The 27370-nt window shown below is 42.3% G+C and overlaps 1 protein-coding gene across 1 annotated transcript in view; it reads right to left on the bottom strand.

The window, feature by feature from the left end:
• Positions 1 to 9697: 9697 nt before the first annotated feature.
• psmd1 (proteasome 26S subunit, non-ATPase 1) overlaps positions 9698 to 27370 on the bottom strand; it is a 120763-nt gene continuing 103090 nt past the window's right edge. The window contains exons 20-26 of the mRNA XM_041211958.1: positions 26628 to 26730; positions 15872 to 16041; positions 13943 to 14035; positions 13276 to 13377; positions 12957 to 13112; positions 10909 to 11060; positions 9698 to 9926 (exon numbers count right to left, since the gene is read on the bottom strand). Of these exons, the coding sequence (XP_041067892.1) occupies positions 10914 to 11060; positions 12957 to 13112; positions 13276 to 13377; positions 13943 to 14035; positions 15872 to 16041; positions 26628 to 26730 (771 nt within the window). The 3' untranslated portion in view covers positions 9698 to 9926; positions 10909 to 10913. The remainder of the gene's footprint in view (positions 9927 to 10908; positions 11061 to 12956; positions 13113 to 13275; positions 13378 to 13942; positions 14036 to 15871; positions 16042 to 26627; positions 26731 to 27370) is intronic.

The following is a 27370-nucleotide window of genomic DNA, read 5'->3' as shown; positions in this document are numbered from 1 at the left end:
TGAGGGCAAGGCAGTTGATATGGTGTATGTGGACTTCCAAAAGGCGTTCGATACAGTGCCAAACAACAGACTTGAGGAATATAGGTCATGGAATAGAAGGGACAGTAGCAATGTGGCTGCAAAATTGGCTGAGGGATAGAAAACAGAAAGTAATGGTTAATGGGTATTTTTCAGGCTGGAAGAAGGTTTGTAGTGGAGTTCCCCAGGGGTTGGTTAAGGACCCTTGCATTTCTTGATATATATAAATGACCTAAATATTGCAATGGGCAATTTCAAAGTTTGCAAACGATACAAAACTTGGGAGAATTGTCAACTGTGAGGAGAGCAGTGTATAACTTCAAAAGGACATTGACACATTGGTGGAGTGCACAGATAGGTGGCAAGTGAAGTTCAACGTGGAGAAGTGTGAGGTGAAACACTTTGGTACAAAGAACATGGAGAGACAGTACGAAATAAAAGATATTATTCTAAAAGTGTGCAGGAGCAGAGAGACCTGGGTGTATATGTACATAAGTCATTAAAGGTGACAGGACAGGTAGAGAGAGCTGTTACTAAAGCAAACAGTATTCTAAGCTTCATAGACTTCAAGAGCATGGAAGTTATGATGAACTTATATAAGACACGGGTTAGACCTCAGCTGGAGTATTGTGTACAGTTCTGGGCGCCACACTATAGGAAGGATGTGAATATATTGGAGAGAGTGCAGAAGAGGTTTACAAGAATGGTTCCAGGGATGAGACACTTCAGATATGAGAAAAGATTGGAGGAGTTGGGATTGTTTTCCTTGGACAGGAGAAAGCTGAGAGGGGATTTGATAGACGTTTTCAAAATCATGAGGGGTCTGGACAGAGTAGATAGGGTAAAACTGTTCCCAGATCATAAGCAGATCAAGAACCATAGGGTACAGTTTTAAAGTGTTTTGCAAAAGGAGCAAATGTGAGGTGAGAAAAAACTTTTTCAAACAGCGAGTAGTTAGGGTTTGGAATGCACTGCCTGGAAGTGTGGTGGAGGCAGATTCAATTGAGGCATTCAAGGGAGCATTGGATGATTATTTAAATAGAAACAATGTGCAGGGGTACAGGGAAAAGGAGATAGGTACCAAGTTAAAATACTCAGAGAGCTGGTGCAGACATGATGGCTGAATGGCCTCATTCTACACTGTAACTATTCTGTGATAAATTGCTAGGAATAATTTGTAATACTTCTGGATAATTATCTTGAGGGACCAATACTTTCTCTATCTATTACAAGATACCCCTAATAATATTGGCCATTAGAAAGAAATTAGTTTGTCAAGCTAACAAACTTTATTCTAAATCAGAAATGAGAGAAAAAACAATAAGTAGATGTGGTATAAGCAGGCAATGCCCTATATTTAAAGGGGGTAGTTGACCCTAAAATAATCCCACACTCTTCCTTATATGTTTATCTTCCATGCTTTAGTACAGTTGCACAGTGGTTATGTATCTGGACTAGCAATCCTGAGCTCTGGATTAATGATCTGCTTCATATCCCACCATGACAGTTGGGGAATTTAAATTCAGTTAAATAAACCAGTTGCAATAGAAGAAAATAAATAAAGGAACTGAGTCCTATCAGGGGCTTTTTAAATTTGTTCTTGGGATGTCACACTGACAAGGATGCATTTCCTAGTTGCTGCAAAGTGATAGTGATAGAATTATTCATGAACCACTGCAATTCTTGTGGCAATACTGCTTCCACGACGGTATTAAGGAATTCTAGATTATTGACCTAGCGATGAAGAAGAAATTGTGTTTTATATCGAAGTATGATGTGGCTTGAGCATGATAGTGTTCTCATGATACTGCTGATCTTGTCCTTCTTGGTGGCAGAGGTTGAAAGAAAATAGGTTCCATTGAAGTAGCCTTGGTGTTATGCTGCAGTGCATTCTGTGAGATGAGAGTGACTGCCCTTGACATCAAGGCCGTATTTGGCCGAGTGTGGCATCAAGGAACCCTAAAAAAACTGGAGTCAGTGGGAATCGGGGGAAAACTTTTCACTAGTTGGAGTTATACCTAGCACAAAGGTAGATGGTTGTGGTTGTTGGAAGTCAGTCATCTCAGCTCCAGGACATCACTGCAGCAGTTTATCAGGGTAGTGTTCCAGGCCCAACCATTTTCAGCTACTTCATCAATGACCTTCCTTCCATCAGAAGATCAGAACTGATGATTGCATAATGATCAGCACCATTCGCAACTCCACAGATACTGAAACAGTCCATGTCCAAATGCAACAAGACCTGGACAATATCCAGGCTTGGGCTGACAAGTGGCAAATAAGATTCTCACCACACAAGTGTCAGGCAATGACCATCTCCAACAAGAAAGAATCCAACTATTGTCCCTTGATGTTCAATGGCATTACCATCACTGACACCCCTACTATTAACATCCTATTGACCAGAAACTGAACTGGACTAGCCATATAAATACTGTGTTTACAAGAGCAGGTCAGAGGCTAGGAGTCGTGCAACGAGTAACTCGCTTCCTGACTCCCCAAGGCCTGTCCACCATCTACAAGGCACAAGTCAGGAGTGTGATGGAATACTCCCCACTTGCCTGGATGAGTGCAGCTCCCACAAAACTCAAGAAGCTTGACATGCACAGTAACAGCAGTGTGCACCATCTACAAGGCGCATTGCAGGAATTCACCAAGCACCTTCGACAGCACCTTCCAAACCCATGATTGCTACCATCTAGATGGACAGCAGATAGATGGAAACACCATCACCTGTAAATTCCCCTCCAAGTCACTCACCACCCTGACTTGGAAATATATCACCGTTCCTTCACTGTCACTGGGTCAAAATCCTGGAACTTCCTTCCTAACAGCACTGTGGGTGTACCTACAGCACATGGGCTGCAGATGTTCAAGAAGGCAGCTTACCACCACCTCCTCAAGGGCAACTAGGATGGGCAATAAATGCTGGCCCACCTAACGAAGTTCACATCCTATCAATGAATAAAAAAAATTATACATTCACAAGTAGGGACACAAACTAAGCGAACCGCTTTGCCCTTTTGTTAAACAACCTCAGCATTGGTGAAGAGGCTTTGAGGAGTCAGGGAGTGAGCCACTCATCAGAAAATACCCAGCCTCTGCTCTGGCAGCCATGGCATTACATAGAATTACATATGAGTTTACAGCTCAGAAGTAGGCTATTCAGTCAAGCTAGTCTACATGGCAGCGATGCTCAACACGAGCCCTCCTCCCACTATTCTTTATTTAACACTATTTTATTCATTTCTCCCTCATGTTCTTAACTAACTTTCCTTAAATCTATCTATGCTATTTGTCTCAACTTTCCCTGTGGTAGCGAGTTCCACATTCTTCCCACTCTTTGGGTAAAAGTTACTCCTGAATTCCCATTTATTATATGGTCAGTTCAGTTAATCATCCGGTCAATGATGGCCTTCAAGGTGTTGATGATTGGACACTAGGTGATGGTTATGTAATTGAAAGCCAAGGCTTTCTCAGTCAAAATGGTCATTCCCTTATCGCGATGACTTGTCACTCTAAACCTACTGTAGGCTGCTACATTATCACAGGAGTTCTGATTGGACTGAACACTGGAATAATTAAAGAAAAGCCCCACTTTTAACTTTATAAAAGAATGAAGGTCACTGGGCACTCCCTTGAGGAATGTCTACAGTGAATATCGCTGAAACTTTATAAAAATCATGCAATATCCCAGTCTCACACAGCACAAAACCTCTGTGAAGGAAACAGTATGAAAATATTAAATGTCGAAAAGGGAATTTAGAAACATTGGGGAGAGAACTTTGATAACCTTCAGATACACCTTTCACAATCCATTTAGCCACAGGATAGGTTACCATTAAATGAAATGAATAATTGGTTCAAAAAAAGTTTGGTTTATTATAGTAAAAAGGAAAAGCCCTTAAAAAGTGGTAAAATTGGTGGTTAACCTCTGTATTAGAAATTATTCTTGCGCAAGGGGGAAAGGTATTTGGATGAAGTCTATTAAAGCACCAAGTAAATTGCCATGTATTTTTGAAGCTGTTATTGCTGTAGCAGATGTGACGGGTTCCATATTCTTGCTTGAAAGTTGGGTTTCTGCTGCACTTCCAGCAAAATTGCAGGAGCAACTCTGGGGGAATTTCTAGCTGTGGTGAATCTATGGGTCTTCAAAACCTGCTAAATCTAATGGTCATTCTGCTCCTCCATCCAAAGCTACCATCATGACCTTTCTCACAAAGCCCACAATGCATATCTTCTAACCAGCATCCAATCTCTAATTCCACCTTCATGTCTAAAATTCTTCAACGTCCTATCCTCTCTTCCAACTTCCTGTGCAAATCCCTTCAGTTTGGATTCCATCCTACTGACAGAACTGAGACCACCATATTCTTGCTGACTGGATAATTTTATACATTGAGCAAGTTCTCTGCAACCTTCAATCATGTTATTTTATCTGAAAACCTCTCTTCTGTAGTCCATTTCAGTAGCCCTGCCCTTGAATGGTTCCATTCCTGCCTAACCCAACTCAGCCAGCAACAGTTTCTCCTCCAGCTTCAGCACAATTACTTCCAGAGTGCCCCAAGGATCAATCCTTAGTTGCCTCCTCTGTAACTATAGGCTGCCCTTTAGGTGCATCTGTAGACATTGGATCAGTTTCCACATGTATGCCAACGGCACCCTGCTAAGCAATTGAAAATCAAAGCCATAATTTGTGGTCTCTATTGAAGACTACACACTTTTGCCATCAATTCAATTCCCTAAAACCGCATAAAACCTGATTTAAAACTGAACTCCATACATCCACCTTTGCCCAATATCCCTATTTCCTGTGGTTAACAAGAATCTATCGATCTCAAATTTAAAATTAGTAGATCCAGCAGCAATTGCAATTTGCAGAAGGGTTCTAAACTTCTACCTTTGTATGTAGAGGTGTTTCCTAATTTTATTCCTGAAATGTCTGCCTCTAATTTTTAGACTATGCCCCACCCAGGGGAAACTATCTACCCCATCAGTTCCCACTTCTTAAAAGCAAAATACTGTAGATGCTGGAAATCTGAAACAAAAACAAAAATAGCTGGAAAAACTCAGCAGGTCTGACAGCATCTGCAGAGAGGAAAACAGTTAATGTTTCGAGGCCGTATGACTCTTCATCAGAACTAAGGAAAAATAGAAATGAGATGAAACATAAGCTGGTTGAGGAGGGTAGGACAGGCAGAGCTGGATGGAGGGCCAGTGATAGGTGGAGGCAAAGAAGAGATTGCCAAAGATGTCATAGACAAAAGGGTGTTGACGGTGGTGATATTAGCTATGGAATGTGCTAATAGTGACAGTTAGGGTAGAAAGCAGGATGAGCAAGTGACGGATAGCCCTAGTGGGGGTGGGGTAGGGGGAAGGGATCGAAACGAGCTAAAAGGTGGAGATAAAATAATGAATGGAAATACACTTAAAATAATAGAAATAGGCGGGAAAAGAAAAATATATATAAAAAAAATATATTAAAAATATATAAATTATTGAAAAAGGGGGGATCGGAAAGGGGGTGGGGATGGAGGAGATAGTTCCTGATCTGAAGTTGTTGAACTCAATGTTAAGTCCGAAAGGCTGCAAAGTGCCGAAATGGAAGATGAGGTGCTGTTCCTCCAGTTTGCGTTGAGCTTCACTGGAACATTGCAGCAGGCCAAGAACAGACATGTGGGAATGAGAGCAGGTTCAACAACTTCAGATCATGAACTAGGGAAAGGAAACTTGAAAACAAAAGAATGCAAAGACTTTGAATCAGATCCTAACTCTAAATTTCTAAAGACCGCAGCTGAAGGGACCTGAGGAAGGAAGGGAATGGGTGGCCACCAGGCAGTCCAAGAGAAACAGGCAGGTAGTTGCCTCTCACAAATTGGTATTCCATTTTGGAGGCTGGTTCCTCCAAAGAGTGCAGACAGAGCCAAGCTTCTGGCACCATAAGCAGCCTGTATGTACAGGAAGGGAGGAAGAGCAATTGTAATAGGGGATTCTATAGTCAGGGGAACAGATAGGCGCTAATGTGGCCTTCAACATGACTCCAGGATGGTGTGTTGCCTCCCTGGTGCCAGGGTCCAGGATGTCAATGAATGGCTGCAGGGCATCCTGAAGGGGGAGGGAGATAAAGCAGAGGTCATGGTACACGTTGGTACCATTGACATAGGTAGAAAGAGGGATGAGGTCTTGCATCAAGAATTCAGGGAGTTAGACAGTAGGTTAAAAACCAAGACCACTTGGGTTGTAATCTCTGGATTACTCCCGGTGCAACCTGCTAGTGAGCTCAGAAATAGGAGAATAATACAGATGAGTACATGGCAATTTACTGCACACAGTATTCTAGGTGTGGTCTCATCGAAGCTCTGTACAATTGTAGCAAATACGGCAGGGTCTAGCCAAGGTAGACTGGGATCAGCTACTTGTGGGGAAATCTACAGAGGAGCAGTTGGTGGGGGGTGGGAGGGTTGCGCAGCATTCAAAAAGGAAATGGGGAGAGTACAGCCTCAACATGTTCCCTCTAGGGTGATAGGAAGGAATAACAAGCCCAGAGAACCATGGATGACCAGAGATATTCAGGTTACGATGAGAATGAAAAGAGAAGCTTTTAGCAGGTACAAGGGAAGCAAATCAGCAGAGGCATTAGTGGAGTACAGAAAGTGCAGGGTGGAGCTTAAGAAAGCAATTAGGAGAGCAAAGAGGGGATATGAGAAAGCTCTGGCTCGTAAAAGTAGGGAAAATCCCAAGATATTCTATAAGTATATCAATGGGAAGAGGATATCCAGGGAAAGAGCAGGGCCCATAAGGGACCAAGGGGGCAATCAATGGGTGGAGCCAGAGGACATTGCTAGAGTGTTGAATGAATATTTCACATGTCTTCACCCAAGAGAATGAGGATGAAGGTATTGAATTCAGGAAGAGAGACTGCGAGGTTCTTAAGCAAATTGATAGAGGGAGTGACAAAGTATTGGAGGTGTTGGCAGGCTTAAAAGTGGACAAATCTCCAAGTCCAGATGATTTGTGTCCCAGACCGCTGAGGGAGGCGATCACAGGGGCTCTGACCCAAATTTTTAATTCCTCTCTGGCCACGGAGGAGGTGCCAGAGGATTGGAGAACAGCTAATGTGGTTCCGCTAATTAAGAAGGGTTGTAGAGATAAGCCAGGGAACTATAGGCCAGTGAGTCTCAAGTCAGTGATAGGGAAACTATTGGAGAAATTCCTGAAGGAGAGTATCTATCTCCACCTGGAGAGGCAAGGTTTGATCAGGGATAGTCAGCATGGTTGTCAGGAGGAGGTCATGCCTAACAAATTTGATTAAATTTTTTGAGGAGGCGACCAGGCGTGTAGATGAGGGTAGTGCAGTTGATGTAGTTTATATGGATTTCAGCAAAGCCTTTGATAAGGTCCCACATGGGAGCCTTATAAAGAAGGTAAATGCACATGTGATACAAGGTAATTTGATAAGGTGGATTCAAAATTGGCTCACATGTAGAAGACAGGGGGTGATGACAGAAGGATGCTTTAGTGACTGGAAGCCAGTGTCCAGTGGCATACCACAGGAATCTGTGCCCAGTACCCTATTATTTGTCATTTATATAAATGACATAGATTACCATGTGGGGGGTAGGATTAGTAAGTTTGCGGGTGGCAGAAAGATTGGCCGTGTGGTTAACAATGAGGTTAAGTGTCTTGGGCTACAGCAAGATACAGACGGGATGGTCAAAGGGCAGATAAGTGGCAGATGGAATTTAACCCTTAAAAGTGTGAGGTGATACACTTTGGAAGGAGTAATTTGACAAGGAAGTATTCAATGAACGGCATGACACTAGGAAGTTCTGAGGAACGAAGGGACCTTGGCATGTGTGCCCATAGATCTCTGAAGGCAAAGGGGCATGTTAGTGGGGTGGTGAAAAAGGCATATGGGACACTTGCCTTTATCAATCAAGGCATAGGTTACAAAAGTAGGGAGATCATCTTGGAGTTGTATAGAACCTTGGTGAGGCCACAGCTGGAGTAGTGTGTGCAGTACTGGTCACCACATTATAGGATGTGGTTGCACTGGAGGGGGTGCAGAGGAGATTCACCAGCATGTTGCCTGGGATGAAACATTTAAGTTATGAAGAGAGGTTGGATAGACTTGGGTTGTTTTCATTGGAGCATAGACGACTGAGGGGTGACCTGATCGAGGTGTACAAGATTATGAGGGGCATGGACAGGGTGGATAGGGAGCAGCTGTTCCCCTTAGTTGAAGGGTCAGTCACGAGGGGACATAAGTTCAAGGTGAGGGGCAGGAGGTTTAGGGGGGGGGATGAGAGGAAAAGCTTTTTTACCCAGAGGGTGGTGACGGTCTGGAAAGCGCTGCCTGGGAGGGTGGTGGAGGCGGATTGCCTCACATCCTTTAAGTACCACCTGGATGAGCACTTGGCACGTCATAACATTCAAGGCTATGGGCCAAGTGCTTGTAAATGGGATTAGGTAGGTAGATCAGGTGTTTCTCACATGTTGGTGCAGACTCGATGGGCTGAAGGGCCTTTTCTGCATTGTGCGATTCTTCTGTAGTGGGTTTTCACCTCATTCTCAATAAGGGCAGCCAGAGATCATGTAGATAATTACTTAAAAACTGCAGGGCAAGTTTTCCCTAGAGGCACTGGCCCAGACCTTCCAGTCAGCAGCGATGCTGGCCACATTACCATTAGTTGTGACATTTTCTCTGACCTGACGATACAGGCCATGTTCAGCCAGGATTTCCAATCTTGGATGCAGTAGCGATGGGTCAGCACAGAATCCCCAAGGAAGACTGGCAGGCGTAAGAGAAGACGGGCAAGGAGAGGACACATTCCCCTTTTTACAACATTAGCTAATGTATTCAGGTAAGTTTTTATAGGTGCAAAGTTTTTCAGTGGGTTAGTGTGTGAGTGGGTGGGATAGTCTGTGGGGGGGTTGAATGAGTAGTCAGTTGGGGCTGTATAGTCAGGGTTGTTGAGGTGGGGCAGAGCTGGAATTTCAGAATGTAGAGTCTCACAATTTTCTCATCTGTCACAGTCAAGAAACATGACGACCCAAATCATTTAGTATCTGAAACCTGGTTGGGAGACTTGCGTCAGGACCCTGCAGAAAGCCTGACGTGCACACATGCGCTGGGTAAAGTTGGGAAGGTAGCTGAGTCCGATTTGGGAGGTTGTCAATTCGGGGGTAGTTTGGTCGGGATGGGGGGTGTGGGGTAGGGTCGGAGGTGGGTGATGGTTGGACAGGGAGTCAGGTTAAGTCTGGCAGATATGTGTGGGGAGTCAATTGTGGTGCTCAGTTCAGTCATGTTGGCTAATCACTTAGTTAGGCCAGTTATTATCAGCCTAAATTACATGGGTAAGTATCCAGATAAATCCCACGTATCTGGCCCAAGTCTCCGCTCTAAGCTTAGGGTTGGAGACATTTGTGGAGGATCTCAGGCTGTGGAAATCAGCCAATTGGAAGTTAAAACTTCCCAGGCAATTTCACGTGTGCCCATCAGGCTTTCTGCAGGTCCTGGCGCAAGTCTCTCAACCAGATTTCAGATACTAGAAGATTTGGGTCGTCATGTTTCTTGACTGTGACAGGTCTGAAGGTTGTGAAACTGTACATTCTGAACTTCCAACTCTATCTAGCTGAGCTCAAGTGCCGATGTCAGAATTAAACCATGCAAATTGCATTTTTTTTTACATGAAAGTGGTTTATTGATTTCTCTAATGCATTTCCAAGTTTTACAATGTATAATAAATTTCTTGCAGCTGTTCTGAGAGTCACCATCACAGACTGGATATCCTCGTAGCCCATTCTGCAGGAGCATGTTGTGGATTACATGCCTTGAATCGACACCTTCTATTAAACTAAAATGTTGGAACATAGTGAGAATATCTTCTGAATTTCCATACACAATCCTGTGGAAGGATAGAAGGAAAAAATATAATGAGCCTTTCAGTAAATCTTTTCTGCAAAAATGTTTCACTCAGTTTGGTGACTTTTCATTCTAAATCAGTCACCGTGTAAACTTAAAATTTTTTTTAGTTCTGTAAAATCAGAAGCTACTTTTAGGCTTAATCTTCTTTACTTCTTATGACAATGAACCTGCAGCTATTCCATGTGATGTAAAGTTATTAATGTAACACAAGCATGGCCAACTGAAGATTATCCTAAAACTACTAAAAAGGTCAGATTCAGCTTTTTTATTAGCTGGCTTACTAATGCCATGTTTAAGACTCCACAAAACAAGCTGCTGAGAAATCCTTACATATAGAAGTTCTGTTTGCCCAACGTTGTGCATACGCTCTCACCATATAGATATAGCCATGTCTGGAGAGCTTAGATGGATAACAGCAGGGCCATGGCTTCCTGAATTGGGTATACCACTGAGAATTTACCCAGCCAAAACTAGACTGTTTGCCAGCACAGAGCACTGCTAAGTTTCACATTGCACACTTTCTGAGCAGTATCCAATGGCTCTGGCCAGTGGATTCAGATGCGTGGATGTCCCAATGGGATAGAACTGATGTTTGCTGATACTCCCAAGGTACAACATCACACTGTCTTAGTCTCATGCATGGATAATAGCCATATGGTGATTTCAGTGGGTGACTGCTGGCTTTACAACTGCACACCAATGTAAGTCACGGCTTTCAGAAATTGGGCTTAAAAAAAAATGAAGGAAGAAAAGAAAGTACTTCAATATGCAACTCAGCAGTAACTCATCCTTGAGCTGGGGGTGATGCTGGTTGGTAGTTAAGGAGAAAATAGATTTAGGTTCAGTTACACAATCTTAGAGGTGGAAAGTTTTAAACAAATTAGTAGAATTGTTGTAATGGCAAAGAATAGTTCACTGCAATGAAAAGAATAGGAGAATGTTTAGCAAGTCATAACACTTACTTTGTTTAATCGTCAATGTATTCAAATGGCTCTGGTGGTTCTGGCTCCTCCTCTTCTTCCTCAATCTTGGGTCCATGAGCAGCAACAGGTTCCACTAGCTCCTCTGTCTCTTCACTGGTGTCCTTTAGAATTATAATCCCTCCAATTGACAGCTGCAACATTAGATTTTGGTCACGTTTAAAACCAAACAACTGAATTCATTAGGAACTAACTTTTAAAGAAAATTAAAAAAGTAATCAATGCATATTTCTTCCTATTGTAGAATTTCAAAAGGAGAAAATAAACATATCCAATGATTTGTATTGCTGTGTTTGAGAATACATAATGTATATTATGAAGTGTGAATAAGGTTTTTGATATTAACAAGTGGAATACAAGCACTGCTCATTAGATCGGTGCTTCTTGCAGTTATGGAATGCTATACTGCAATGCATTGCTATAACAGCATTGCTCATGCATACAAGTGAAATGAATTCACATTGGGTTTTTGCACCAAATAGGCAAATTCAATTTTGTTAAATAGTCTCCAACATAATTAACAATTTAACAGGAAGTGATTTCACTGACTTACTCCAGAACTACATGCTGAGGCCTGCACTAACAAATAAATGTAGCCTGGAATAAGACCATTCAAATACACCAAGCCTGATTCTTCCATATACTACATCATGGCTTCAGTCCCGTTTAATTTTCAGAGGGAAAGTTCGACAAAAATATTTCCTGCAGCATTCTAGAATCTGGGCCTTTCAGCACAACATCACTGCTGTCTAATTTATACTTGCGGAGAGAGAAAGAGAGTGGGTGCAAGGGGAAAAAAAAGAGAAAAGGAGAGTGGGGAGGAGGAAAAAAGGGCAGACGGAAAAAGAACAAAGGCAAAGAGACACACACGTACATGCAGAGCCAAAAAAAGGATATTAGGACAAGTGGCAGAGATAGGTGTTAATGAGCATTTTAAAAGGTGAGAGAGATGGAGAAACAGGGGATTAGAGAGAGAATGCCAGAGCTCAGGGCCCAGACAGCTGAAGGCACTGCTGCCAATGGAGGCTTGAAGGAAGTAGGGAATGCAAAAGAGGACTATGTTGGAATAATGCAGGGTTGCCCTTGGAGGGTTGTAGAGCTGTAAGAGGTTACATAGATAGGGATGAATGAGGTCACAGAGGGATCTGAAATAGCGGATGGGACAGCCAATTAGACTGAACGGAATTGGTAGGTAGGGAATGGAGTTTGTGGCAGGGACTGAAGACAATGAGTTCAGTTTCTCCAAGGTTTAATTAGAGGGAATCTTGGCTGATTCAATGCTGAATGTCAATTTCACAACACAGAGGCAGATAATTATCTGAAGAGAAATATTTGCAGGGCTATGAGGAAAAGGGAGGGAAGTGGGACTAGGTGGATTGCTCTTGCAGAGAGCCTGCACAGGCACAATGGGTTGAATGACTCCTTCTATGCTGCATTCATGCTAAGATTCAGTGGAGGAATCAAGATGTGTGGCAGTGAGGAAGAGCTAGGTGTCAGCAGCATTCATTTAGAACCTGGCTTTTTAATCAGATGATGTTGCTAAGGGGAAACACGCAGATGAGAAACAGGAATGTGCCAAGGAGAGGCACTTGGGAGGCTCCAGAGTTTAAGATGTGGAAGGGTGAAAAGAGATGCCATTGCAGGAGATTGTCTAGTTACAATCAGATAGGTAAGTGTGGAAGCTGGCGATGGGAGTTCCACATAGCTGAACAACAGAGCATAGGTCGATGGTGGGTATCTTCATAGGCTTTAACTACCGAAAATTTAACAACAAAAGCGTTTTGGGTGGCAATGCAAAACATGTGGCATTGTACCACCACCTGCTTGGTTTTAATAGAACTGAATATAGGCAAGGAGTTATAACCAGCAGCCAATGTGATACTGCCCAAGATGAAGTTATACCTCAGGTTTTCCACCAAAGTTTGTAATTCTAAGGTGGTTCCTGCGCTATTACGATTGTAGAGCAGAGTCAGGCTCAAGTTATATGATTTGGCATTAACTGGCTGGATTTTTAAAAAATCATTACTCACGGGTTTAAAGGGCTGGTACCTGCACCCTTCCGGCATAACCAAGACTTTAAGCTGTGCAGGCATTACTCTCGCTGGGTTCGCCAATAACTGGCTGCTTGGCTCTGGCTCTTTTTTCTTTTCCTTCTCTTTGTCTTCATCCTTTTTCTCAGTCTCTTCCTAAATATGATAAAAACCAGTGGAATCAACATGTGACTACATTAAGATGAACACTAAATTAACAAAGCTACATTTAGATATCCTTTTAACATTATTCTGTTCTTGTCCAAAAGCAATGTAACATGAATAAATAATTAAGCAGCTTTGCTCAGTTTGTACTTACTACTTCCATTTTTTCTTCCTCTTTCTCTTTTCCCTTCTCTTTTTCTTTTTCCTTCTCTTTCTTCTTTGCTTTGGCAGTGATTGACAGGACAGCTGTGGAAACCTGAGGGTTTAACAGATTACAACTTTTCTGATCAAGGCTAATATCATAGAACTAGAAAATGGAACAGAAATGCTTCTCAAATTTTTGAGAGAGAGAAATTTAAGCTTAAAATTCAAGATGACAACAGAAACAACAGCAGGAGACAAGTAACCTATTAGCTACTTATCTATTTCATGTCCATCCCTCAAAAGGTAAACATATTTTCTCTTTTGTTTTCCATGCTACCATACTTATGCTTTAACAAGGGCAAGACTGACTAAGCACTTGTGCACAAACTAATTCATTGAGTTACTGACATTTTAAACAGAAAGACTTGATATTTCAGTTTACATTTTTCCAAGTTGTTAAAATTCATAATACAAATTAAACTCCATGAAATTTGGGGAAAATACATTAACAAAATGCAAGATTTTGATATTTTACAAGATGGGATCATGAATTGTGAGAAAAACACGAATACTTAAATCTATATGATCAACTTGATCTTCAATCCACCTCTAATTATACATTTGGATTACAGAGCGTTTGCTCTTCATCTTTATTTGAAATGACATGTGGAATAGACCTTTTCTTTTTCTTTCTCTTTAGGAACCTCCAGGGGGGCAGGGTAGGCAAATGTTGATGGCTTGCAATTTGACCGGTACTGGACTTTAGGCATCTGTGAACAAAGAATATCATACACATGTTCAGAAAGAATTGAGCAAACCGTAAAAATGAGGCTAGAATTCATGTTTCAATACTTTGGAACTAAGTACTTTGACCAAGTTCATTTATTTGGAAGGAGGAAAAAAAAAAGGCAGGCTTGCATTTCTCTCACACTTTCTACAACCTCATGATGTTCCAAAGTCTCCACAGCCAATTAAGTACATTGGGAATGTAGTTATTATTGTAATTTAGGAAAAGTGACCAGATGATCTATTTTAGGGACTGACTGAGGGATAAATCCTGGGCAGGATATCAGTTAACTGCCGTGTTCTTCCTCAAATAGTCATGGAATCTTTTACATCCACCTAAGAACACAAAGGGCACTTAGGCTAGCACCTTACCCAAAATATGCCACCTCCAGTAGGGCTAAAATCCCTAACAGTCGAGATTATATGCTCAAATTTTGGGAGTGGGAGTTGAACCTACAGCCTTCTGATTCAGAGGAGAGTTTGCTATCACCGAGCCACAGCTGACACGAATGGATATTTAACTATCTGTTTCTATACTTCTTGTCCTAGTACATATCATAATATAAACATCGCAGAGTTGCATTTTCTACTCTTAATTTTACAACATTCTGCTGAAACTTCCATTAAGGTCTCAAGACTGTTGAACTTTTGTTATTTTCCATCTGAGATGGCAGTTGTTGAATTTACAAATTCCAAGGTACAGTCTTGGTCCTTTTTCATTCTCATTTAATAATATGCAGAGCATTCATTTTCTTTTGGAGTAGAGAAGTGGTTTTGCTTTTTACTGTGACTGTAAAATAACATTTGCTGCCAACAGGCTGTCTCGTTGCTTTGTCTTTCACCTGTCCTTGTTTCGAATGTTGGCCACACTATGAACAATCTTTCTCCATTGATTTCTATTCTTTGCTGCCCTCCCCGCCTGCCCCCTTCAAAGTCCAACCCACACCTCATTGTGGTGAAGGGGTGAACATCTAGAAGTAGGGTAAATAAAAGCAAAACACTGCAGATGCTGAAAATTTGATATAAAAACTGAAAACACCGGAAAGAGCGAGCAGGTCTGGGAGCATCTGTGCCGAGGGAAACAGAGTTAACGCTCCGAGTCCATATGACTCTTCAGAGCTACTGGAAGAAGGGGATTGCTTGTTGAGGTTATGCCATCACTGGTGAAAGTCTTGACTGAAGTGCCACCTAGGACGTTATGCAAGGTAGACAGGTTCAACAGGAACTCTGAAAATAGCTGGCTAATGTGGGTGCTAAAAACTTGTGCAGCAGGGGGTTCTTATGGCCGCTGACTGGGCAGGTAACCACAGTTAAAGTGGCAACAGCCAACTTGTGACAATAGGAAGGCAGATATCCAGTGCACAGGGGAATGGTTTCCTCACTGAGATGGAAAGACGAGGGGCCCCTACCATCTTATTTATCCAAATAGCGCTACAGACAGACTGTAGCCAATCTAATGGCTCAGTGAGTTTCATTAGTTCTTAACTGACCCATTACCTCAGCTGCAGAAAACATGACACAACAGCCATTTCATGTCTGAGTAAGCATGCTGCCTGTTGAATTACAATGGGAATAGCAGTATGGGTCTGTTGAGGCAGGACCAAAAGAATCATGGACGTACTTCACCATCCTTCCCACTAGAACATAAGTATATGAACAAGTACATTGTGTAGTGTTAAGGCATTTTCTCTATCACATCAAATAGAATTTCTGAACTCAATACTAACCAACAAAATAACATCAGGTTTTGACTCTTTATAAAATAAATCCAAATATCTGTATGGAGTAGCAAGGAGTTAAAAAGGATAAAATTAATTTACCTTGAGATCCTTGTTAAGTCCAATGACTGCAGTTGGAGTGAAGGCCAGGGACAGAAAATGTGAATGAGGGAACCAGAACCAGAACTGGGTAAACACCAGCACCCCTACCACTGAGGGCATGTGGGTGTGTCCTGTCCGTGACTGCAGTGAAATGGTCATGTTGCGGCCACCTATCAAAAGGAGGGAATAAATAACGTTACATTTCCACATGATGCCCCAGGCTGCCTTAAAGTACAATCATTAATCTGAATGATCTTAAGGGTGCAAGGCAAGGTTGAAGGTACTGGCACACATGTGGATCACATCATGTCAAAATGTTCAGGTCAGGCAGATATATTCAATATAGCTTTGTTATAATATATTGATTTCTGGATACAACAGGCCAAGTGTAATCTATGAAAATGTAGTAGAATGGAGTGCTGCATCTAATTTGGTACCTTAGGCTTCAAACTAGTTTCAGCAGATCCTGGACCTCAGGATACAACAATTTTCATACTTTGTTCTACTCCAACACGCCCTCATTTTCTGAGATTTACATTTGTATTTTTGAACAATATTCAAATGAATTTTTTTTTATCCTTTTATAATCTCTATATCATGTGTCAAAAGATCAATGTTAATGTAATTTAGATTCAACTCAGGAGGTGATTTCAAGCCAGTATGAATTCAAATAGATGTGCAGAACACAAATTGATTTAGCTGCAAAAGATGCCACCAAGTTCAAATAATGCATTAGCTGCATCAGCTGCATCATCCATTAGTAACTATTTAATTCTAATGCTGAACATCACTAGAATGGCTGTGACCAAGGCTGTTTTGTGACTTGAACTGAAGAGTATGCAAGATCTCAAAAACAATTATTCCTCAGCCAAAACCCAAACCAGATGATCTGAACACTGTTTCTGGGAGGTGATTATGTGCAAATTGGCTGCAGCACTTCCTACATTGCAATAGTGATACACTTCAAAAATATTTCATTGGCTGTGAAGCGCTTTGAGAACAAACAATTTATGAAAAGTGCACAGTAAGACTTCTTACTTTCTGTCATGGAGTTTTTGAAAAGTTTTTTTTCCAGGGGCGGATGCTGGGGTATGGGTTTGGAAGGAGGTAGGGGACATCTGAGTAACGAGAGATTCAAGAAAATGATCAAAGTCTGTGATTGACACAACAGGAGTAGAGAGGCCTCATGAGATGGGAGATAGAGAGGTGGCAGTTAATAGGGGTAGATGGCTTTATATGGGAGGGAGATTAAGGGAAGAGGAAAAAGGGAAGGGAAGAGGAGAGAAGGCAAGGTGACAGATTGAGATTTAAATCAGTGAAGATGAGGGGTTGCTCAATGCAGAGGCTGAGGGAGGAATACAGCAAGCATATTTTACTGAGAAATTGAGTGTTGGGGGCTGGGGGGCGCAGTAGAGAATGGATGCAAAAGAGAAGTGATAGGGTTTTAACAAGGTGAGAAAACTTCAGTAAGAGGCAAGATGTCATCAGCCATGAGCCAAGCTTCCACCAAAGCCATAATGTCAATGCAATCATGCACAGAAAACTCACAGATGGCAAGGGCCTTGTTTATCAATGAATAAACATTCTAGAGGAAAATGGAAAGGGGGCAGTGATTGTTGATCTGTTGGCAGTCCAAGAGACAGCAGTGGGCGAGGTAAATAAAATGAGAAACACTATCCCCTAGTTTGCACAAAAATCAGCAAGAGAGAGGCAGTTGAGATTGCTGCTTGTAAGGAGGCAGCAAAGGGTGCCAGCTTGAGCCCTTTGGAAAATGCTGAGACAAGAGAGGGTAGCTGTTGGCTTATCCGAGGGGAACTCGTGCCTGCAAGTGGAGGCAAGAGCAATAATGAAGGTCTGATGAGTCCTTCTGAACTGTTTAAATCCACTAAACACTAAAACCATCAAGTAAGTGAAAAAGCATTTGCATTGAACAGGCATTCACATACAATTGACAAATTTCTAGGCAAAATCTAGTGACAGATGCCACCACTCCAACAGGTCAGGAAAATATAGATGATTTTCTGTGTATTTCTAATGTTTAAGTGAAATTACAGACATCAGAGAATTGAGAAACAGTGGCCCACATTTTGCTCTCAACGATGAAAGAATGGCAATCAATGCTCACCGTGCTAATAGCTACCCACATAGGTTTTGTGGGCTAATTACTAATGATGTTGCAAAGAACCTTTAGGGATGAGTGACCACAATATGATAGAATTTTATATTTTGTTTGAAAGTGTGGTAGTCTGAAGCCAGGATGTCAAATTTGAACAAAGGAAATTTTAAAGGTATGTAGGGCAAATTGGCTCAGGCGGATTGGGAAATACATTAAAAGGTATGTGCATATGCAATGGACAGCCTTTAAAGAATTATTATATAGTTTACAGCAATTATACATTCTTTAAGGCACAAAAACTATTTTTAAAATATCAGTCAACTGTGGCTAATAAAGGACGTTGAGGATTGTCTAAGATTAAAAGAAAAGGCTTATAAAGTTGCCAGAAATGATAGTAAACCTGAGGATTGGGAGGATTTTAGAATACAGCAAAGGAGGACCAAGAAATTGATAAAGAAAGGGAGAATAGAATAGGAATGTAAACTAGCAAAAAACAAAAACGGGCTATAAAAACTCCAAAGGTATGTAAAAAGGAAACGTTTGGTTAAGACAAATGTGGGTCCATTACAGGCAGAGTCAGGAGAATTTATAATGGGGAATAGCAAAATGGCAGAGAAGCTAAATGATTACTTTGTGTCTGTCTTCACTGGGGAAGATACAAGAAATCTCCCAGAATGAGAGAACTGAGGGACTAGGAGAATGAGGAATTGAAGGAAATTTGAATTAGTAAGAAGGTTATATTGGAGAAATTATTGGGACTGAAGGTTGATAAATCCCCAGACCTGATGACCTACATCCCAGAGTGTTGAAAAAAGGTACCTGTGGAGATAGTGGTGGATGCATTGTTGATCATCTTCCAAATTTCTATAGATTCTGGAATGGCTTCTGCAGATTGGAAAGTAGCAAATGCCACTCCACTGTTTAAGAAGGGAGGGAGAGAGAAAACAGGGAACTACAGACCTGTTAGCCTTGTATCAGTAGTAGGGAAAATGCTAGAATCTACTCTAAAGGATGTGCTAAATGGACACTTGGATAATAATGATCTGATTGGGTACATTCGACATGAATTTATAAATGGGAAATCATGTTTGATGAACCTGTTGGAATTTTTTGAGGAAATTACTAATGGAATTGATAAAGGGGAGACGGTGGATGTAGTACACTTGGATTTTCAGTAGGCTTTTATTAAAGACCCCCAGGGGAGGTTGATTAGCAAAATTAAAGCACTTGGGATAGGAGGTAATATACTGGCATGAATTAAGGATTAGTCAACAAGCAGAAAACAGAGCGTAGGAATAAATGGTTCATTATTGTGTTGACAGGCTGTGACTAGTGGGGTACCGCAGGGCTCAGTATTTGGGCCCCAGCTGTTCACAACATATATCAATGATTTGGATGTGGGGACCAAATGTAATATTTCTAAGTTTGCAGATGACACAAAGCTAGGTGGGAATGTGTATTATAAGAAAGATGCAAAGATGCTTCAAGAGTATTTGGAAAGACTTGTTGAGTGGGCAAGAACATGGCAGGCGGAATATAATTTGGAAAAATGTGAGGTTGTAAACTTTGGTAGGAGGAACAGATGTGCAGAGTATTTCTTAAACGGTAAGAGATTAGAAAGCTTGGATATACAAAAGGTCCTGGGTACCCTCATTAGTAAGTCACTGAAGGCTAACATACAGGTGCAGCAGGCAATAGGGAGGCTAATGGTATGTTGGCCTTTACTGCAAGAGGATTTGAGTACAGGAGCATTGGAGTCTTGTTTCAATTGTATAGAACCTTGGTTAGACTGCACGGAAAACTGTATGCAGTTTTGGTCCCCCTTAGCTTAGGAAGGATATTATTGCCATAGAGGGAGGGCAACAGTTCACCAGACTTAATCCCAGGTTGCAGGGCTGTTCGAATGAAGGGGGATTGGGGAAACTAGGCCTGTATTCTCTAGAGTTTTTAAGAATGAGAAGTGATAGACCAATAGATGCAGTTAAGATGTTTCCCTGGCTGGGGAATCTAGACCCAGGGGGCACAATTTCAAAATAATCCACTTAGAACTGAGGTAAGGAGAATTTTTTTTTACTCAGAGGCTTGTGAATCTTTGGAATTCTCTACCCCAGAGGGCTGTGGAAGGTCAGTCATTTACTATGTTTAAAGTAGAAATTGGCAGATTTCTAAATGCCAGTGACATAAAGGAATATGGGAATAGTGTGGGTAAAAGATATTGAAGTGGATGATCAGCCATGGTCTTATTGAATGACAGAGCAGGCTTGATGGGCTGAACGACCTATTCCTGCTCCTATGTTCCTAGCCAAGGCAGATTTCCTGTAATCTGGCATCTTTTCCAACAAGGCATGCTCTAGATATCTGTGGCATAAGAGTGCAGGCCAAGCACAGTGAGGGTCTTTGTCCAAGCAGGCTGAAGAATTCACACTGAGAAACACAGGGCAGGATTTCCTTCTAAGGGCAGGAGATGGACATTGGCACTGTTTCTGGATTCCAATTTGCCCCTGAGGTGGGGAGGAAAGCAGGACGCAATGAGGGAGAAGAGTGAGGTTCCCTTTCTGGAGGGCGGCAGGAGGGGATCACCCTCCTAGACCAAGTGGCCTGGATAGAGGTGACAGAGACCATGAACAGATGGAGTGTCGTTCAGAGAAACTGGTTCCGCCGTCGGGTGAGGTTCAATAACCTTATTTACTCTGGCAAGGTGAATATATTGCTAGACCCTCAGGACAGGCCTCTGGGTATACCAACCTCTAGGCGACACTCCAGCTGAAATAGTCTGAGGGCGCATGGTACTCTTGAATATGAAGGGAATGTGAGCTCAGGGTAATTACTCATCCCTCAGCAAGTTCAGACCAATAGCGTTATTGAGGACCTGCCACTGTTACATGCTGAAATTGACATTGACTATAGAGGCAAAATGGGTATCCTTGGTGGAGAGGGTGAATAGAAACTGGAATGTGTAGATTAAGGGAGTGCATTGCACTTCAGCCTATCTGACAACATTCCAAAGACTCAGCTGCATTAGGAAGCTTCTGCTCTCAAAGACTAATTCTCATGGTCTCATGTCTCCTACAGTTTCTGACATTGAGATGCAAAGACTGATTCCTGCACCATCACTAGGCCAAGCACTGCCAGAGCCATCTTCAGAGCATGCACCATCACGCCTTACAAGTCCACCATTCATCAGCTTAAATACAGTCACCTCGGTGGATCCTCGCATGCAGATAGCTAAGGTGGCACAATGATGAGCAGATCATGAGTGTGCAGGAAGAGGACGGCGGACAGACAAAGCCCTGCTAGGCACCTGCAGATGCAGGTCCTCAGAAGGCACAGGAAAGGGGCTCTACTAAGGCCAGTAGCAACATGTCTACTCCCACATGTGAAGGCTCTTTTAGGCAGTGCACAGTCATATACTGAGAATGGAGCCCATTCAGCTCATGTGCACCACACCAAGGTTCAGGGCTTTTGAGCACATGGGCTCCTCCATAAAGAGGGTGGCCAACCTCATGGAAAGCCATATGCAGGGAGCATTAAGTGCATGCAGAAAAGGCGCACTGAAGTTCGCAAAATGCATGCCATACTATATAGCCTTGGCTGGGCAGTGGCGCTGATGACGCAGAGATGTTTGGAGGGATTGTCAGTTGTGCCCCAACTGGTGATCCCTTCCAGTTATCCAGGGTGCCAGCCAAGAGCTGAAGCAGACATTGAGGAGGATGGAGGCACCATCATCATCAGCCTCCATGGTCCCTTTGGCTGAGGGAGCATTTGTGCAGAAGGGCCCAGTGACAGAAGCTGTCCCTACAATGGTGCCATGCAACAGCCTCTGGAGGTGCCCCCACTGGCACCTCCATGATGAGGACAACTGCCACATGCATCTCAACTGCAGGCAGAGATAAGTGAGCAGGCTGCCTCCCTCTCCAAGGCCACAAGGGGAAAACCGGGTAGAAGTGGCCAAGAGATGATGCCATCAATGCTAAGCAGAGTGATTCACTGGGGTTTCTTTCAACTGTAGCTGTGCAATTTATATCATTTTGGGCACCACGTAAATATTGACCCATGAAACTAGGCATGTGAGCTTCCTTCTTTAATGGCTGGACAAGGAGAAAGACAGAGTGGTGAAGAGGAGCAAGGGAGCATGAATGGTGATAGTGAAACCTCTGGACAGATGTACATCCTTCATTGATGGTTAGAGTTGATCTGTTCCAAACTGCGCTTTCAATGGAAGTGTTCTCAGCAGGCAGTTCAGAGTGAGTTCCAAACCATGCTATTCTTCCTCGGTCAGAGGGGCTCAGTTCAAGCGAGCCTGAATAAAATGTTAATGGCATCCTGGCAAGATCCTCAAGCCCTGTATCAGGCCCAGCCACCTCCCTGTGCAACTGCGACACCTCGGTGTTATGCATCTTCCTCTTCTTCCTCCTGTTCCAATTCCTCTAATGAGTTACATCCATCCAGCAGTTCACCCTCTTCAAGGTCCACACCTCTCTGGAGAGTGCAGCAGACCACCACAAGGCACAAGACCCTTGCAGGAGTGTACTGCAGGGCACCACCCGACAGGTCTGAGCACCAGGAATGCTTCTTCAGAAGCCCGATAGCCTGCTCAATGGTTTCCCCAGTGAGCAGAGGTTGCCGTGCCTGTGTCTCAGGTTCTCGTAGGGGACGAGTAGCCATCTCTTCAAGGAATATCCCATGTCTTCTAGAATCCATTCATGGAGTTCAGGGGATGGAATGAAGAGCTGTGGCAGTCTGGACTGACAAAGAATGAAAGAGTCATGGCAGATGCTAGGAAAGGAAGCGGACACATGAAGGAAACTCTTTTGGTTGCAGAACAGTTGAACATTGAGTGGAGACCTTTCTTGTTGATAAATCTGAGTGGGCAGTCAGTCAGTGCTTTGAGGATTCCTGCACCTGAGGGATCCAGTGATTGTGGTGAAACCCAGTGCCCGCTGCATCTGCAAGGTTGGGTCTGTCTGGCAAATAGGGTATCAGCGATCTACAACACGCAGTGGCGTGCAACCGTTTGCAAAGTGCCACTAAGATCCATAGCTTATTCATAACAGGAGCCAGAGGCATAGAAATGCAAGGTCACAGTGACTTTGGCAGCTACTGGCAGGGCAGGGCATGGCAACCAGTGCTGTGCAAATTGAGGTCTTCACAACGAGCATACAAATCTCTATGCCTATCCGCCTGGACAGTAATTGTCTCCTGTGGCACTGGTTTTCAATCATCTCAAGGTAGCTCCAGCTTTGGAAGTATGGCCTATGCTGTGGAAATGGCCCCCAGTTGCCTTCCTGACCTTCATCCCTCTGCTCTGTCCTCCTGATACCCAGGTCTCTGCCCTTCCTGTAGGGAATATTGCAGAGGGTCAGAATCTGAGATTTGTCCTCCAACTACCAGCTGCTGCCTTCCTTGTGCTCAGTTGGCTTCCCAATTGCGTTTGGGAGCCTTGGGCCCCTCCTCTTAGACTCCTGCAATGCCAGCTGGGTGACAACCCCTTGCACAGCTTGAATGCTTACTTACCACTCTGTCCGCAATTTGTGCTGATACCTGTGTGCTAATGTCAGAGTGCTCCTCTCAGCCATTCCCCTTTTATGCACCAACCTAACTTTTTGGGCAGTCATGACTGGCTCCCCACTGTGTTTCTGCCTCCATGCACCTGGTCTGCCCCCTAACCCAGCATACAGCCTGTGAGCCCCCACTAAAATCTCAACATGGCTCTCAATGAGCTAATCAATTACCTTAATTACGCTTATTAATTGATCAGTTGAGTTATCAGGACTTCCCTTTCCCTGCTTTGGTGAAACTTGCCAGCATCAAGAAACTTCCACACCTGCTGGCTCAGTATTTTCATCACCTGCCCACCTCTCTGCCTGCCCTCAGTGGGACCTAAAAATTAAGCCTAGAGCTCAAACCAGGAAGTATAAAGCAAAACATATAAATTAGACCTAAATGATGCACGGAAAGCGAAATAAAGATAAGAGGAATGCAGATGGGATTGTGGGAAAATCTACAACACTAATTTCCTTCTGAAAGAATGAGACTCCACATTTGTAAAATAATTTTTGAAGGGCTGGGGAGTTTGTTCAACAGTATTTTCAAGCTGTTAAAAACTAACTCACTCCTGAATGCACTAGCCCCAACATATTTAGCCATTTTAAGTGCAGAATGAGTGGGCAAGTACAACAAGGTCACACAGTTGCAGTATTTCAATGTTGAGTCTATCAGCAAGAACTGCAAATGTACACACACTGTAAAGGTACTTCAGACAGCAACTTTCCACATTTAACTGCATGCTTGCATAATCCAGAAGTTGTCAGATTTCCATTAAAGCGGTGAGCGCTGAAAGCCTCACCATTATTCTCATGATAAGTTCCAGACCATTTAGTCCACAGTATTTTAAAACAAAATTATTTTAACAAATACAAATCCATCAGTAAACAGATGCTGAATTGCCTGGTTGCAGAGTTTAGCTTTAGTAGTAATTATCTACATGGGGCAACACAACATGGCTGAACAAATGTCATCTTTAATAACTGGAACAGAAAACAGCAGTATGATGAAAAACAGGAGCAGACAAATGTTCTGTTCAGAGTTAGACCTTGATCATTTTCAGGAAAATGGGCTGATTCGTCAAAAATCAATCTGCTAGATAATCTAGTAATTGTCAAAAAACACCCAATTAGCAAGGTTTTATTTTCAAGTTATCATTCAAATTGTGTTAAAATCCTCCTATTATATGATTTGTAGAAAACTCAATTAGACTAACATGATAAGAGCATAACCTGAATACAGCATTCAAAACAGCCTTTTCAGTGCAAAAATGAGAACATTTTACGGTATGTTCCATTGTATTTATTTAATTCCTCAAAATTATGAGATGTCAAAGGCAGCAATTACTACCAGAGTAGCAGTGAGTGTGGCAGCCCTTGATATAAAGCAGCATTTGACAGGAATATAACAACCAAGACCCTAATAATAGGAAAACCTCAAGTGCCTGGAGTTACAGCTAATGTACACAAATATGGTCATAGAAATGGTTCCAGAGATCAAGCGTAATGGCCACAAAACATCATTTTGGAGCCCCTCAAAGCAGTGATTTTGGCCCAATCACCTTCAGCTTTGATTATCACCATCATGCAGTTTATAAAACAGGAGTATTTTTTGGAATCAGGTCCCTTCTTTGTAGTCTAAGAAAAATGTTTGGTGCAATTCATCATAGGCAGAACTGCCAAATGTTTGGGGGTAGGGTTGGGGGGAGACATTGAGTCACTGCTGAGGGAACAGATATGGTTGCTGTTCAGAGGACCTGTTTTCTTCTAAAAAAATTACAAATATGACACGATATCTATGAGGATGTATTTTTTTTTAAAAGAAAGCTTTGAACAGATGCAGAAATTAACTAGAAGAATATGTGGAAAGATTGTGGGATTTCCAGATATTCTGATTGGAGTACATTGAAATTAAATCAAGAATTGCCCCATTGTGAGAGTCAAACTAGTTTAATGAGAAACTTACCTTGCCCTGATTAAAAATGTAAGAAACAATTTTATAAATTACAAAATTTGATGAAAGACCATCTCAGTCCAAAATCTTTGCACTTACTGAATATTTCAAATTAGAGATTCAGTTTTTAACTGCATTAAAAACGCTGTTCCAAACAATCTACAGTGCATTTTGAAACAAGTTCTTCAATATACACTTAAGGGCTCAGTTCAACTTTAAGTTGGAATGGATTTAACATTAATTGACATTATGTATGAGCTGTAATAATTTGAACCCAATTTGAGAATCTAATGAAACTGAATAGAAAGAAAGAAAAAGAAGGAAGGAGAGAGGAGAGGAAAAGAAAGTGCCCCTCAGTATTGCATTGGAGAGATAACCACGATTATGTGCACAACACTCTGGAATGAGGCTTGACCCCATGACCTTTTGACTTAAGAGATGTGAGTGCTACCACTGAGCCGCAGCTGACTTCTGGGTAAACGTATAAGCACAAATGGACAGCATTTAGAAATAGATAGAACAAAGGGAAGTTTGAAACTGTGATCAAGGACTTCATCCAAAAAGTTAACGGCTATTCTTGCCACACATGCTTTCTGTCCTGCTGAGTGCTACCAGCATTCTGCTTTTGTTTCATAGGCCACGATTTTACGGCCCCTCCTGACTGGTGGGATATTATGATCCTGCCGAATTGAATGGAGATTTAAATGGTCGCCGCATCTGCCGGTGGTGGGGGGGTAAGAACATGCCATGACAGGGCTTTAAAATCCCGGTCATAGTTTCAGCATTTCCAGATTCTTGCTTTTTATGTACATGGTTAGCATATTTGCATGGTTAGCACATTTTGGCTCCTATTCATTTCTGGATGTTATCCTGTAATCGAGCACGATATGACTGTGCCAGAGAGCTAGATTAACAAACCTTTTTGGCAGCAGTTGACTGCACCTAACAATGTTAATTCACCTTCTCAAACTGTCAGTTTTTGACATTCTTTAAACTACTAGCTCAAATGACATTGTAATTTATTGATTAAACCAAAGTATTCATAAAAAGGAACAACAGAGGTTAGAATGAGATACTGACAAGAAGTCCTCTAAACCAGGTTCCCATTTAGTAATATAAGTGATTTAATTACTCAAGCATTACCTGCATCAAGAATGCCCTGAGCTAATATAGCGCCAAACTTGGCCATGACATCATCATGCTTGTCATTGATAACCTTTGCGTAGAGCTGTCGGAATTGAGACACCTAGGAAGGAACCACAGAACAGTACAGCTCAAATGATAGAAGCATGCATAATTCTATGGCTTAAAACACTTGAAATGAAAAAAATCTAAGTATAGAGGAATACAGGTAACTGAATGTGATATAGAAAGGCAAACAAAAAATCCACTGAAAAATTTATCCTTTAAAGGGACTTGTTAAAATTCCACACGCTTTTCAAATAGATGAAGAACTGACCAAGTAAACTGCTTTGTCCTGTATATTGAGTTTCATGAGTATTATTGCAGCTGTACCCATGCAGACACCTGAAGAGTAGTCCACCGTACTTCTGATTTGTAGGTGTTGAAGGGGCTTTGCAGACTCAGATAGTGAGCCACATGCTCCAGAGTATCCAGCCTCCAACTGGCTTTAGCAGCCAGAGCATTTATGTGGCAGGTCCAGTTAAGTTTCTGATCAATTACTCTCCCTAGAATGCAGATGGTGCGGGGCTCCATACTACTAATGCCATTGAATGTTCAAAAGGAAGTGATTTGGCTCTGTTGTTACATACAGACGAACATGTGAATTAGGAGCAGGAGCAGACATTTGGCTCATCAAGCCTGCTCTGCCATTCAATAAGATCATAGCTGATCTGACTGTGGCCTCAACTCCACTATTTTGCCTA

The sequence above is a fragment of the Carcharodon carcharias genome, chromosome 2 (genome assembly GCF_017639515.1).
Source record: "Carcharodon carcharias isolate sCarCar2 chromosome 2, sCarCar2.pri, whole genome shotgun sequence".
NCBI lineage: Eukaryota > Metazoa > Chordata > Chondrichthyes > Lamniformes > Lamnidae > Carcharodon > Carcharodon carcharias.
This window is presented reverse-complemented; position numbering and strand designations above follow the sequence as displayed.